The sequence below is a fragment of the Triticum urartu genome, chromosome 2A (assembly GCF_056163025.1).
Source record: "Triticum urartu cultivar PI428250 chromosome 2A, HENAU_Tu73, whole genome shotgun sequence".
In the NCBI taxonomy this organism is placed as follows: Eukaryota; Viridiplantae; Streptophyta; class Magnoliopsida; order Poales; family Poaceae; genus Triticum; species Triticum urartu.
The window spans coordinates 735046792-735060608 of record NC_141874.1 but is presented as its reverse complement, the minus strand read 5'-3'; the positions used below and the strand labels follow the sequence as shown (position 1 = coordinate 735060608).

Here is a 13817-nt window from a genome sequence, read left to right as displayed (position 1 = left end):
AAATGCTTAAGAGGTAGTAAGACTAGTAGAAAAAGGGGCAAAGGTCCAGGCCGGGTCAGCCCATTAGTCCCGGTTCAGTCCAGAACCGGGACCAATGGGGGCATTGGACCCGGTTCGTGAGCCCAGGGGGCCGCCCGGGCCACGTGGGCCATTGGTCCCGGTTCGTCTGGACCTTTTGGTCCCGGTTGGTGGGACGAACCGGGACCAATGGGTCTCGCTCCTGGCCCACCACCATTGGTCCCAGTTGGTGGCTTGAACCGGGACCAAAGGCTCCCCTTTAGTCCCGGTTCATGCCACCAACCGGGACAAATGAGGTGCCTATATATACCCCCTCGCGTAAGAGCAGAGCACACTGCTCTGTTTTTTCTGGCCGAGGGGGAGAGGGCTTGGTGGTGCTCTAGCTCACCTCCTATGCACACAAGGTGTTCGATGGAATGCCTGAGCCACACTACTTAAGCTTTCTCCTCTCCAAGCTCCATTTTCCTCAATATTTGTCTAGATTTAGCGGTCCGTCACGCCCCGTCCCCGTCTTCACTGGCGTCGATCACCCGCGCCGAGCTCATCGCCAGCACCACCGTGGTGAGCCTCTTGTTCTTATCTTCTTTCTGAAAGAAAAAAAATATTCTTACTTGTATGTTTACATAGATACTTGTATTATTTTCTTACTTTTATTATTGCATCTTATATAGTGCGATGGTTTTGGTATCCGCCCCCATCGGCCCTCGTCCTGTCTATGATTCGGATGTGGTATATATATTATCTTTATAACTATTGGTTCATTTATTGTTTATGAAAATTATGCCGACCAATGTGACATAGATTTTATTTATGTAGGATGTATGTGAATCGGAAATTCCAACCGACCCTATTGTCGAGAGGTTAAATGTAGTTGAAGAAGAAAACAATTTGTTGAAGGAAAAAATAAAAAAAATTGAGGAGGAGAAGATGATATTGGAGTTGCATGTTGCGGATGTCGTCGATGATCACAAGATCAAGATGGATGCAATTCTCTTGAAGATTTTTTTTTAGGAACCGGCAGGAGCACTGCCTTTTCATATAAGAAGGAGGATAAAGTTTATGTACAAGAGAGTTCCGGTTTTCTGAGAGAAACCGGACAAAAACCCCTAGGAACTAATCAACCGATACCGGCTGCCACCTGTGCTTGGCCAAAGGCCAAAGTCCTTTGCTTGATGTCGTCGAAGGCAATAGCTGCTACCTCTAGGTGCGTGAGGCGAGTTCCATTGAAGATGCGTCGGTTTCGCTCCTTCCAGATTTTCCAGATGGTGTAAAGGAAGCGGCCGCTCCGCCTTCTTCCGTCGTACTTGGGCAAATTGGTGGTGAACGAATCCCACCAGTCCGAAATCCCCATCGAAGGGGGCAACGTGGGCGTGGCCCCAGAATCCTCTCCCGTCCACACCTGGACGTGAGACCAAACTGCGGCGGCAAACGGGCAGTCCTTGCAGAGATGAGTGGCCGTCTCCGGTGCCCCAAGGCAAAGGGGGCAGCGAGGGTCGTGCGGCCAGCCACGAACGGCTAGCATGTCGGCCGTGAGGATTTTTCCGTGGAGCACAAGCCAGGCGAAGAACTTGCATTTTGGCTCAGCGTGTGCCTCCCAAATCTTGGCTGGGGAAAACCTGGGATAGGATGCAGAGAACTGGACCGCGTAGGTCGAAGCAGCAGAGTATATGCCATTTGGGGTCCACCGCCAAGTGATGTAGTCCTCCTGGTCCGGGTTCAACTCAACCTGAGAGATAGCTGATGCGAGGGCAATGAACTCCTGCAGATGAGTAGGCGATGAAAGACGGGCCACCGATCTGATCCAGTTCTCCTCCTGGAGCTCCTTCATCACAGTTCTCCTCTTCCTGGTGGCAATTTTATACAGCTCTGGAAAGGCCCGGGACAGGGGGCCCCGTCCTGTCCAGTCGTCGTGCCAGAATAAGGATTTTCTCCCATTGCCCAAGGAGATGGTGGTAGAAGCCCTGAAGAGCGCCATATCCGTCTCATCGCAGGGCACCGCAGAGCCCACCCATTGGCGGCCAGGATCAGTCCACATAAGCCAAGGCCAGCGCAGTCGGAGTGCCCGGCCAAATCTCTCGAGGTCAGTGATTCCCCGGCCCCCCATGGGCTTAGGCCGGCAAACAGTCTTCCAGTTGACCAGAGAATGTCTGCCAGACGTGTTTTCCGAGTCTTCCCCACACTAGATGAAGTTATGAGTGATCTTACTGAGCTTCTGGATTGCCCAAGTGGGAAGCGAGAGTGCAGTGAGGTGATGATTTGCGATGGCGCACAATACGGACTTTGCAAGGGAGACCCCGCCCGGTCGCGCCAGGTTCTTCCCCTTCCAGTCCGGCAACCGGCCCATTGCCTTGTCTAGAAGAGGTTGGAGGTCAACCCTTCTGAGCCGCCTGGTATATAGTGGGAGACCTAGGTATCGGCCGGGGAACGAGGCCAGCTTGGCCGGGAAGGCCGAGAGGATTGCCAGGAGATCGATGTCCTGGCAGCGAATGGGGAACACCTCGGTCTTGCTGATGTTTGTGACGAGGCCCGATGCATCCCCAAAACAGGCAAGGATCCTAGCGATGGCGTCGATCTCTTCTTTGACCGAGTTAGCGAAGATGCCCGCATCGTCTGCATAGAGAGAAACCCTGCAGGAGGCCGTCCGTGCCCTGATGGGCTTGAGGATCCCGGCCTGGGAAGCCGCCCGAAACATAAGTTGCAGAGGATCGATGGCCAGAATGAAGAGCATAGGCGACACCGGGTCGCCCTGGGGAAGGCCTTTTCCATGTACGAATGGGGTTCCTGGCTCCCCATTTAACAGCACCCTAGAGGAAGATGAAGCGAGGGTCATGCAGATCCAATCCCGCCAGCGCTGCCCAAATCCCAACTGTTGCAGCACCTCCAGGAGGTAAGCCCAACCCACAGAGTCGAAAGCCTTGGAGATGTCGAGCTTGAGGAAAAGGCTTGGCGTTGAAGAGCGGTGCAATTCTTTGATCAAGTTTTGCACGTGTAGGAAATTATCGTGGATGCACCGTTTCTGCACAAAGGCACTCTGGCACTTGGAAACCAGCGACGAAGCAGAGGGGCTAGTCGGTTAGCCAACAGCTTGGAGAAGATCTTGGAGATGCTGTGTATCAAACTGATTGGGCAGTAGTCGCCAATCGAGGATGCGCCGGCTTTTTCGGGAGCAGAATAATGTTGGCAGAATTGATCAGGACAGCGCAGTCGCCTCTCAGGTTCGCGAGCTGCATCACCACAGACACGACATCCACTTTGATGATCTCCCAGCATGATTTGAAGAAGGCGCCGATGAAACCATCAGGGCCCGGGGCCTTGACCGAAGGTAAGGAGAATACCGCCTCCTTAATCTCCGCCTCGTCGAATGGAGCGTCCAGAGCCGATAGGTCGTGGCGCTGCATCCCGATGCTCTCCCAGAAAATGGACTTGGTGCGCAGGGCAGGTGTGCCGATGTTAGCCTGGAACTGGTCCAGAAGGGCCCGTTCCTTGTCCTGTCTGATAATTGCCAGCCCCGAGGTGGTGGTGATTGTCTGGATGAAGTTCTTACGCCTTCGTCCGTTCGCTCGAGCATGGAAAAGCTTTGTGGTGGCATCCCCCAGTCGGATCCAGTTGAGCCGAGAACGCTGTCTTAGCTTGATTTGCTGAATGGCGAGGAGCCCCAGGTACGAGGCCTTAAGTTGTTTACGCAATTCCCTCTTCGAGTCCGAGAGCGGTCTTCCCTCCTCAGCAACATCCAGGCGCCAGATGATCTCCTTGGCAACTGCGATCTGGGAGCCAAGCATCCTGACCTTTTCCTTTTGCCACTTGCGCAGGGCCTTCGCGGTCCGACAGAGCTTGATATGAATCTTGCGGATGGCATCTCGGGCCTGAACAGGTTTGTTCCATGCCAAGGCAACGGTGTCCTTGAAGCCCGGGAGACGAAGCCAGAATTCCTCGAATTTAAAGGAAGGATTTCTTGAGTCGTCGACGCACCCCTGAAGATATAATGGAGCATGATCCGAGCAAGCTGTGGTGATAGCCTGAAGGTGCGCATTGGGAAAAAGTATGTCCCAATCGTCGGAGTGGAACACGTGGTCAATCTTGGTAAGGACCGGGTTGCCTACGCATTTGACCAGGTGAAACGGCGCCCGCCTAGGTGAAGCTCCTTTAGCTGCAAGAAATCAAGAGCCCCACGGAACTTGCCCACCAGGCAGCGGTTGATGTTGGTGTTGCTCTTATCCGCCGCTTTAGTGATGAGGTTGAAATCCCCTAGAAGGAGCCACTCACTTCTGGCCATGGTCTTGAGAGTCCTCAGCTCCTCAATGAAGGCCAACTTGTCTTGCTCGCCCTGCGGGCCATAGACGCCCGTGATTGTCCACGAAGCGCTCTCATTGAGCATGGTGACGGTGACGGAGATGGAGCTCGGAGTCGCATGGAAGTCGGATAGGGTGAAGAAGCGGTCCGACGTGGCCAGAATCAAGCCCCCGCGGGTGCCGTCGGCCGGGAGGATATAGAAGTTTGCGACGAAACAGTAGTAAGATTAGAAAATATGCCATTCATACCGAGCCTTGGTATCATTATGCCGTTGGATCAATTGTTACCTTGGTTGCGATTATGATCGCATTTGTTTTCGCATTGAAATGTTTTACATAGTTTCAATGTATGGTTTAATTAATTAGATGCTTTGGAGAGCTATATGTTGTTAGATGAGAACTATGTATGTACTTTGGTTTTAATGTGATGATGAACTTCTATTAATTTGGACACTTAATTATATATAATGCACGCAGATGAACCGGCAATGGATGTACGGTGACAGACACACCTCCGAGTACATTAAGGGCGTGCATGAGTTTCTCGATGCGGCTGAGGCAAACAAGCAGAATGGTTTTATGTGTTGTCCATGCACTGAATGTGGGAATACGAGGTCTTACTCTAACCGGAAAATCCTTCACTCCCACCTGCTTTACAAGGGTTTCATGCCACACTATAATATTTGGACGAGGCACGGAGAAATAGGGGTTATGATGGAAGACCGCGAAGAAGAAGAGTACGATGACAACTATGTGCCCCCTGAATACGGTGATGCTGCAATGGGGGGAGCTAGTGAAGATCAAGAGGAACCAGTCGATGTGCCCAATGATGCTGCAACGGATGAAGCTGCTGAAGATCAAGAGTAACCAGACAATGTGCTTGATGATGATGATCTTCGCCGGGTCATTGTCGATGCAAGGACGCAATGCGAAAGTCAAAAGGAGAAGCTGAAGTTCGATCGCATGTTAGAGGATCACAAAAAAGGGTTGTACCCCAATTGCGAAGATGGCAACACAAAGCTCGGTACTGTACTGGAATTGCTGCAGTGGAAGGTAGAGAATGCTGTGCCTGACAAAGGATTTGAGAAGCTACTGAAAATATTGAAGAAGAAGCTTCCAAAGGATAACGAATTGCCCGACAGTACGTACGCATCAAAGAAGGTCGTATGCCCTCTAGGATTGGAGGTGGAGAAGATACATGCATGCCCTAATGACTGCATTCTCTATCGCGGTGCATACAAGGATCTGAACGCATGCCCGGTATGCGGTGCACTGCGGTATAAGATCAGATGAGATGACCCTGGTGATGTTGACGGCGAGCCCCCCAGGAAGAGGGTTCCTGCGAAGGTGATATGGTATGCACCTATAATACCACGGTTGAAACTTCTGTTCAGAAACGAAGAGCATGCCAAGTTGATGCGATGGCACAGTGAGGACCGTAAGAAAGACGAGAAGTTGAGAGCACCCGCTGACGGGTCGCAGTGGAGAAAAATCGAGAGAAAGTACTAGGATGAGTTTGCAAAGGACCCAAGGAACGTATGGTTTGCTTTAAGCACGGATGACATTAATCCTTTCGGGGAGCAGAGCAGCAATCACAGCACCTAACCCGTGACTCTATGTATGTATAACCTTCCTCCTTGGATGTGCATGAAGCGGAAGTTCATTATGATGCCAGTTCTCATCCAAGGCCCTAAGCAACCCGGCAACGACATTGATGTGTACCTAAGGCCATTAGTTGAAGAACTTTTACAGCTGTGGAATGGAAACGGTGTACGTACGTGGGATGAGCACAGACAGGAGGAATTTAACCTAAAGGTGTTGATGTTCGTGACCATCAACGATTGGCCCACTCTCAATAACCTTTCAGGACAGACAAACAAAGGATACCACGCATGCACGCACTGTTTAGATGACACTGAATGTATATACCTGGAAAAATGCAGGAAGAATGTGTACCTGGGCCATCGTCAATTTCTTCCGACCAACCATCAATGTCGAAAGAAAGGCAAGAATTTCAAAGGCGAGGCAGATCACCGGAAGAAGCCCGCCATGCGTACCGGTGATCACATACTTGTTATGGTCAATGATTTACACGTAATCTTTGGAAAGGGTCCCGGCGGACTAGCTGTTCCGAATGACGCTGAGTGACACGCACCCATGTGGAAGAAGAAAACTATATTATGGGACCTACCCTACTGGAAAGACCTAGAGGTCCGCTCTTCAATCGACGTGATGCACGTGACGAAGAACCTTTGCATGAACCTACTAGGCTTCTTGGGGGTGTATGAGAAGACAAAAGATACACCTGAGGCACAGGAGGCCCCGCAACGTTTGCACGAAAAAGACGGCATGCCTCCGAAGCAGTATAAAGGTCCTGCCAGCTACGCTCTTACGACAAAAGAGAAATAAATCTTCTTTGAATGCCTGCTCAGTATGAAAGTCATGACTGGCTTCTCGTCGAATATAAAAGGAATAATAAATATGCCAGAGAAAAAGTTTCAGAATCTAAATTCTCATGACTGTCGCGTGATTATGACGCAACTGCTTTCGGTTGCATTGAGGGGGCTTCTACCGGAAAACGTCCGATTAGCCATTGTGAAGCTATGTGCATTTCTCAATGCAATCTCTCAGAAGGTGATCGATCCAGAAATCGTACCAAGGCTAAGGAGTGATGTGGCGCAATGTCTTGTCAGTTTCGAGCTTGTGTTCCCACCATCCTTCTTCAATATCATGACGCATGTCCTAGTTCATCTAGTCGACGAGATTGCCATTCTGGGGCCCATATTTCTACACAATATGTTCCTCTTTGAGAGGTTCGTGGGAGTCCTAAAGAAATATGTCCGCAACCGCGCTAGGCCAGAAGGAAGCATCTCCATGGGCCATCAAACAGAGGATGTTATCGGGTTTTGTGTTGACTTCATTCCTGGCCTTAAGAAGATAGGTATCCCTAAATCACGGTATGAGGGGAGACTGACTGGAAAAGGCACTCTTGGAAGTGACTCAATAATATGCAGGGACGGATATTCTTGGTCTCAAGCACACTACACAGTTCTACAGAACTCTACCTTGGTGACCCCGTATGTCGATGAACGCAAGAACAGTCCCTGCTCCAAACATCCAGAGCAGTGCGATGACTGGATTACATGTGAACACATCAGGATTTTCAGCAGTTAGCTGGAAACACGTCTCAGAGGTGACAACACTGTTTGTGATGAGCTGTACTTGTTGGTTGGAAACACATCTCAGAGAGATTATATTTGTAAGAGATAATTATTGTATATATGTAGCCGGTAGTGTCGGATAGATATACGAGAACTTGTTGTTCGACCAATCTCTCGGAGAAGGAGAGGTGGTCGATATCACTTCTCTCTGTATGCATATATGTTCATGACGATCTTCTGTTTCCTTCGTTTGCTTACTAGCTAGCTAGCGTGTCTAGTCCTCTCTATACGTATGTATAGTACGTAGCGTCGACCAAGCACGGACATAAGAGAGGACACTTCTCTCTATTAATTATAGTTAGCTAACACAATATATGAAACACCTAAATTAACCCCCCAAAACCCCAACCCCCCCCCCCCCTTCAAAAAAAAACCCCAGCCACAGAAATGCTGACGCGTGGATGCCTATTGGTCCCGGTTGGTGCCACCAACCGGGACCAAAGGCCCTCCTGCCTGGACACACATGCACAAAGTATCAGAAAGGCCCTCCTACCCTTTTTAAATATAAGACCTTTTAGAAATTTTGTGGAGTGTCGGAAAGGCCCCCCCCCCTTTTAGATTTTTTTTTAAAAGGGACATACATGCACATAGATACACAATCAAGGGAGTATTAATCAATGAAATAGAGTACAATTGTGCACATACATGCGAAAAGTATCAGAAAGACCGGGACATGACAGGTGTCCAGGAAACTTTGCAGAAAAAACTTCACACAAAAAATATTACAAATAAGTCTACTGAAGTCCATGGAAACAACGAAATCTGAAATTACTGCCAACCACCAGTGCCGCCAAGATGCACCCCAAGGAAAGAGGCGGAGCACCAGCAAACCGAAGTCCAGGCCAGTGACATAGCTTCGTAGACATTGTGAGCCAAAGACCAGACCCGCAGAACAGATGCTTGACGATGTGGCGTGTCGACCGAGGATGTTCTCCACGCCAACCTAGATCCAGACCTGACGCATTCCGCCGCCGTTGCTGGGGAAGAACGCCAAATCTGCAGCCATCATGCCACCAACCATGTAGCAACATCAATCTGTCCCACTTGTCGGCATCGCAATAAGAGATGACAACCGCCAAACGCCAGAAACATAAGACCTACCAGTCCAAACGAACGGCAAGCAGGCGAGATCATTGGCTCAGCGGCGTCGCCGGAACAAACGTCGCTGTGGTGAGGAAGTGGCCAATGCCACCTTATTCAACACGACACTAATCTCACCAAACTGTCATTACTACACGAAGACGATGTCCTAAATCAATGAAACAACAAGGAGAGAAACGGGAGCCCACCCCCCTCCATCAGCCGCCGGAGCAGCGGGCGGAGAGGGGTGGAGATCAGCGTCTCGCTGGCGTCAAGTATGACAGGTACCGTCAGCCCGTATGGTGCGAGGCTAATGGGCTCCTATACAGTGATTCAGTTACAACTGTAAAATAATTTTTTTGTGGAAAAGAAAACGTCATGAAAAGATCATTCTAGATATGCAGGATTCTTAATCTGCAAGCACTGCTATGTTAGTAGTATGCGAAGTTGCGAACCACTAATTTGGTCGACAAGGCCAACCATACATCCATTCGGAATGAATCATATATAGTGCCCCATTCGGAATGAACCATATATCCATCACGTTTTTAAAATCCCTGCTATCCATGACCACGTGTGGAAGAACTTACTATGGGATGGATTATCCAACAATACTCGGCGTCCCAACAGCTCTAAGAGCAATGCTCCCTCCGTTCCTAAATATAAATCCTTTTGAAGATTTCAAATACGGACTACATACGAAGCAAAATGAGCAAATGTACATTTTAAAATATGTCTATATACATCTATATATAGTCTTTATTGAAATCTCTAAAAAGACTTATATTCGGGAACGGAGGGAGTACATCAGTGCATAGGGGCCGAATCATCAAAGGTCGAATCGCAGTGTCTCGGGAATAGAAGAACGACGATGAAGATGACTTTATGCCTGGTAAAAGAGCGCAAGTCAGACGCAAGGGTAAGAGTGTTGGATCATCAAAAGTTGTCACTGATGAGTATGATTCGACTGAGAAGTATATGCCAGGATCACTGGTGCAAGTCACATCGGACGCAATCGTGATGACCTTATGAGTAATTGTTAAATCATTAGGCATATAAACACAAATAATTCAAGGTTTCTTTTGGTGCTTTTGGAACTTCAAAAAGGTACATTTTATTCTAAAGGAGGGTATGCATCACTATCTTGGCATTCTGATGGCTTTTGTAAGTTTCCCATGGGAGATTAAGGGACAATTGATTGTTCACATAGAGAAGTTTTTTTTTTTTGAAAAAGGAGGCTTAGCTCCAGCCTCTGCACTATCCCAATGTATCATTTTCTTTGAAAAAACACAGCGGCGAATTTATGGTGTTTGGTACATTTGTATTGTCAATATTATTGTCTTATGCATAATGCATTTGTTTGTCTAATCAACATTATCCATATGATGGCAAGCAAAGCAAAAAAATTAAGGTGATCATCAAATAGTTTGAAACATCTAATACTCCTGTTTTAAAACTACATTAGTTGAAAAGGATGCTTTTAACCTTGATCAACATAATCAGAAAAATACAAGAACATAACATAAAAAAGGAAATACACATGAAACGACTAACATTAAATTACAATCCAAAAGATGCCACCCAGTAGAAATAACCATTCAGTTCAATTACTAACACTAAATGTCTCAAGTGGACCTAGGCCTAATTTCCACATGATATGTTGCCAAGATCTCATATCTCCAAGTATCACCAGTAAATGCTTCCTGTAGAAAGCGAGTCCATCCTTCTCGCCCTGCCCGGCTCTCCCAGTGGCTTCCCTCGCCTCCGTCGGCCCTTGCGGGGGCGGGAGGTTGGGAGAATCCTAGATCCATGTTTGGCATGTACAAGGCCAGGATGGCTCATTGCATCGATTGTTGATGGCACACTTCTTCTATGAGGGCCAGGATGGCTCATTGCGTTGGGTGTTGACGGCATACTTCTTCTGTGAGGGCCAGGATAGCTCATAGCGTCGAGTGTTGACGGCACACTTCTTCTGTAAGGAGCGGGATGTGGTGCATGAAACAAGGGTCACCCGGCCCCTGCTCTCTTTCTCGTAGGAGGCTTAGGCGGCAGCACTAACGAGGGGCTTGTGGAGTTTGGCTTTTTGCAGCAGTGGTCCAACGCTTCGGCTTAGTGTTGTGGCAATGGTAAGTTACTCGGTAAGAACCAGGCGGTTGGTGTTGTGGGCTAGAGGAAGAGGCAGGATGATTTGGCCACCTCTTTGGAAGCAGTTTGGCTTTGCTCCCAGATCCGATGCTCAAGAACCTAAGGGAGCAAGCTCGAGAGGGAATATATTTTCAGTTGGTGTTGCGGCTCACTAACACCTCTAGGCAAGGGGTTCAGCTCCAAAGTTTAGTTCAGCCAGCGGTGCTCTCCTCCACCGATGAAGGAGGTCTTGGGGGCCTGGTGGATATGGGGCCCTCCGAGGACCTTTTAGTGTCATCATATGCGGAGTATTTCCTTGCTCATGTGAACATATGCCTACCGGCGCACATCTTAAAAAGATAGATCTCAAAGCTTCATCCTCTTTCCACACACACCAATTCACTCTGCGAAAAACAAAAAGAGATGTGTCAAATGTAATACTTTTAATGTGACCATATGTCAGGTCAGAATTACCCTAAAAACAATTTTTAAAAGAAAAAAAGAGCGAGGCATGTACATTAATTAATTAGGCAATACCAACACAATATCTAAGGTCAGTCCAAGATGCTCGAGTTAAAATTGTTGAAACAGCTATATGTGTCAAGGCCTCAAGGGTGCGTTTTTCACTTCTGACATCTTTCGTTCAGACACTTGTCAGTGCACAGCTCTAGTTTGAACTGTTATGTGCATATTTGAATGAACTTGGCTCATACCAATTCCGAGTTCAGAAACAAACTACACGTACATCTTCTATGTGCACATTTCCAAATCCCCAACTCACTTGCTTCTCTCTCTCTCTCTCTCTCCAACAGAAAATAGAGATGTCTGTTAAATATAATACTTTTATGTGAGCATATGTCAGCCTAGAATTACCATTAAAACATTTTCTAAAAGAAAAGGCCATATCTGATTTGTGGTTTAAACTGTCAACATTTACCATTTCCTAGTAATTCAAATGTGTTACTGACATTAATTAATTGGGCAACACCAACACAAGATGCTCTGAATTAAAATTGTTGAAACAGCTACATATCTGTCAAGGATACGTTTTTTTAAATTTACTTTTGACATCTTTCATTCAGACACTACCAGTGTTCAGCTCATAGCAATTCTGAGTTCAGAAACAAACTACTGAAGTTCAACACGTACCCTGCCATGAATCTCCATTCAACATGTAGAGGTGAAGCTAATGACAACACTACCAGGAAAAAAGAATAAAAAACAGCAGTGAAACATGCAAAAGAGTGTCATCATGATGTGCAAGAAGTTGGGTCCTAATATAATATGACAAGGGGGCAGAGTAATTAGGTAGTGACAATTGATTACAGTCATGATTGCGGATGAGCATCAATATCAGACATCTACTGTTCAACATGGGGAGGTGGCCAAATATCTTGATTTTTTTAGCAAGTAATGAAGCAAACTGGATGTGATAAACATGCATTGGAATTTTTATCATTTAAAAACCTAAGCATAATTACATTATTATGCAAATGAAAGCATGAAACGGTGCTTAGTGGTGGTAGTAATACCGGTGATCCTGTAAATGCTGTCGGTGCGCACTGAACTCACTGGCAAAGAGCTGGGAATTAACAGAACTCTTTTCACCCTTTGGATAGAACTGGACCTTGTCATTGCCTATGTCAACACGAAGCATCCACTGGCCCATGTACTCTAGTCCATCGTCCAACTCCCTGAGATCATCTAAGGCTAGGTAGACGACGCCGTCTTCATGGATGCTCAGAACAGGGAACGACGGAGGAAGATTTCTTATACCAGCAGGCTTGTAGGCCTCGTTTGCCCATATGTTTTCAACATTGTACTTGCGGCTTTCCTTCCACCCTGAGAGGTCATGCGAGAGAGTCCAGATGGTCAGTTCCAATCCTTTTTCCGGCTGGTGTTCATCACATTCATCCAGGGCGACGAACTTGATTTCGCCACCAACACAGGCCATGGAACGGAACTCCTCGGCACAGGCGTATGTAAACTTGTTGCTGTCGGCATCATAGGTTGGACAATCTTTGGGCAACTGAATAAAGCTGAACTTGCAGTTTTGCTTCAGATCACAGAGCACCATGCCTTTGAGCAGATCCACCCAGCAGAGGACAGAGCCCCAAAAAGAGAAGCACAAGTCAGGGGAGAAGTGGCTGGTGGTGCTGGATGGAAGGGGCAGGCGACTGGGATGCAAGTCCCATTTTTGGACGGACGACTTCCACAGCCAGAGCGCAACTTGGGAGCCTTCTGGCCAGACCCTGACGAGCTCGGCAAGAAAGTAGTCGTTCCCGGCGGCGGCGGCGGCGGCTTCGCACATGACGACGGCCGACTCGCACCCAATGGCTCTATGTGAGTGGTCGGAGGGGAGTTCGGGGATCCCAGAGATGGAGTCGTTCCTGGCGTCGTAGATGAGGTAGCCTCCCGGCAAACGGTTGCCAGGGCGGTACCCTCCGGCGTACATGGCGACAAGGTTATTGTCCGTGCTGGAGATAGTGGCCAAGGTGAGGCTGTGGAACTGCATCGGGAGCCCGATGGATGCCGGCGGCCGCAGTATGTGGAGGAAGGAGAGCGCCGGCGGATCGGCGACGACTGCGTGCGCCTTGAAGGTCCGCAGGTAATCGGTGACTGCGTCACTGATCTCTTGGCGACTTGGTGGATCATCTCGCCCTTCCCACGGGCAGCGGATTGACGACACTCTGCCGGATAACGCCTCGTCGTCGGAGAAGTAAATCTCGCGGTGGAGCAGAGCCATGGAACGGGCCATGGCGGCTAGCTAGCTGAGGTAGGGATGAGGGTTTGGTGGAGGGTGGATGGAGAAGGGATTTGGGGATCGATGGTGGCGGCACGGCTAGGGTTAGGGCTGGGTGGAGGAAGTAGGCAGCGATTTGGGGATCGATCGACGAAGGAGAAGGTGGTTTTGCCTGGTAGATCTAAAATAGCAGGGAAACTGGCGTGAAGGGAAAGAGGTGACTCGCTCGGACCGTCGGATCGACCAGCGGACGGTGGATATGTTAGGGCAACTCCAACGCGCGACCTTAAATGGTCCGGCCACATCCGTTTGAGGGTAAACGGACAAAACAAGCGAACATGC

The 13817-nt window shown here is 48.6% G+C and overlaps 2 protein-coding genes across 2 annotated transcripts; both read right to left on the bottom strand.

Annotated features, from left to right (window-relative positions):
- Positions 1-3131: 3131 nt before the first annotated feature.
- Positions 3132-4393, bottom strand: LOC147987377 (uncharacterized). Its single transcript, XM_087542361.1, has 2 exons — positions 4282-4393; positions 3132-4165 (listed from the first exon to the last, which is right to left on the bottom strand). Exons 1-2 carry the CDS (start codon positions 4391-4393, stop codon positions 3132-3134), a joined length of 1146 nt encoding a protein of 381 aa, XP_087398487.1.
- Positions 4394-10087: 5694 nt separating this feature from the next.
- Positions 10088-13615, bottom strand: LOC125534726 (uncharacterized). The gene is made up of 2 exons (XM_087545285.1): positions 12265-13615; positions 10088-11136 (listed from the first exon to the last, which is right to left on the bottom strand). Exons 1-2 carry the CDS (start codon positions 13488-13490, stop codon positions 10914-10916), a joined length of 1449 nt encoding a protein of 482 aa, XP_087401411.1. The 5' UTR covers positions 13491-13615; the 3' UTR covers positions 10088-10913.
- Positions 13616-13817: the final 202 nt, after the last annotated feature.

What these genes read in the sequence shown, in the direction of transcription:
- LOC147987377 (XM_087542361.1), bottom strand. Translation starts at nt 4,393, where the DNA reads ATGCTCAATGAGAGCGCTTCGTGGACAATCACGGGCGTCTATGGCCCG. An exon ending in TCTCAAGACCATGGCCAGAA is followed by an intron (nt 4,166 to 4,281) that starts GTGAGTGGCTCC and finishes GATTTCTTGCAG; the next exon opens with CTAAAGGAGCTTCACCTAGG.
- LOC125534726 (XM_087545285.1), bottom strand. Translation starts at nt 13,490, where the DNA reads ATGGCCCGTTCCATGGCTCTGCTCCACCGCGAGATTTACTTCTCCGAC. An exon ending in CAGCATTTACAGGATCACCG is followed by an intron (nt 11,137 to 12,264) that starts GTATTACTACCA and finishes TGTTTTTCGCAG; the next exon opens with AGTGAATTGGTGTGTGTGGA.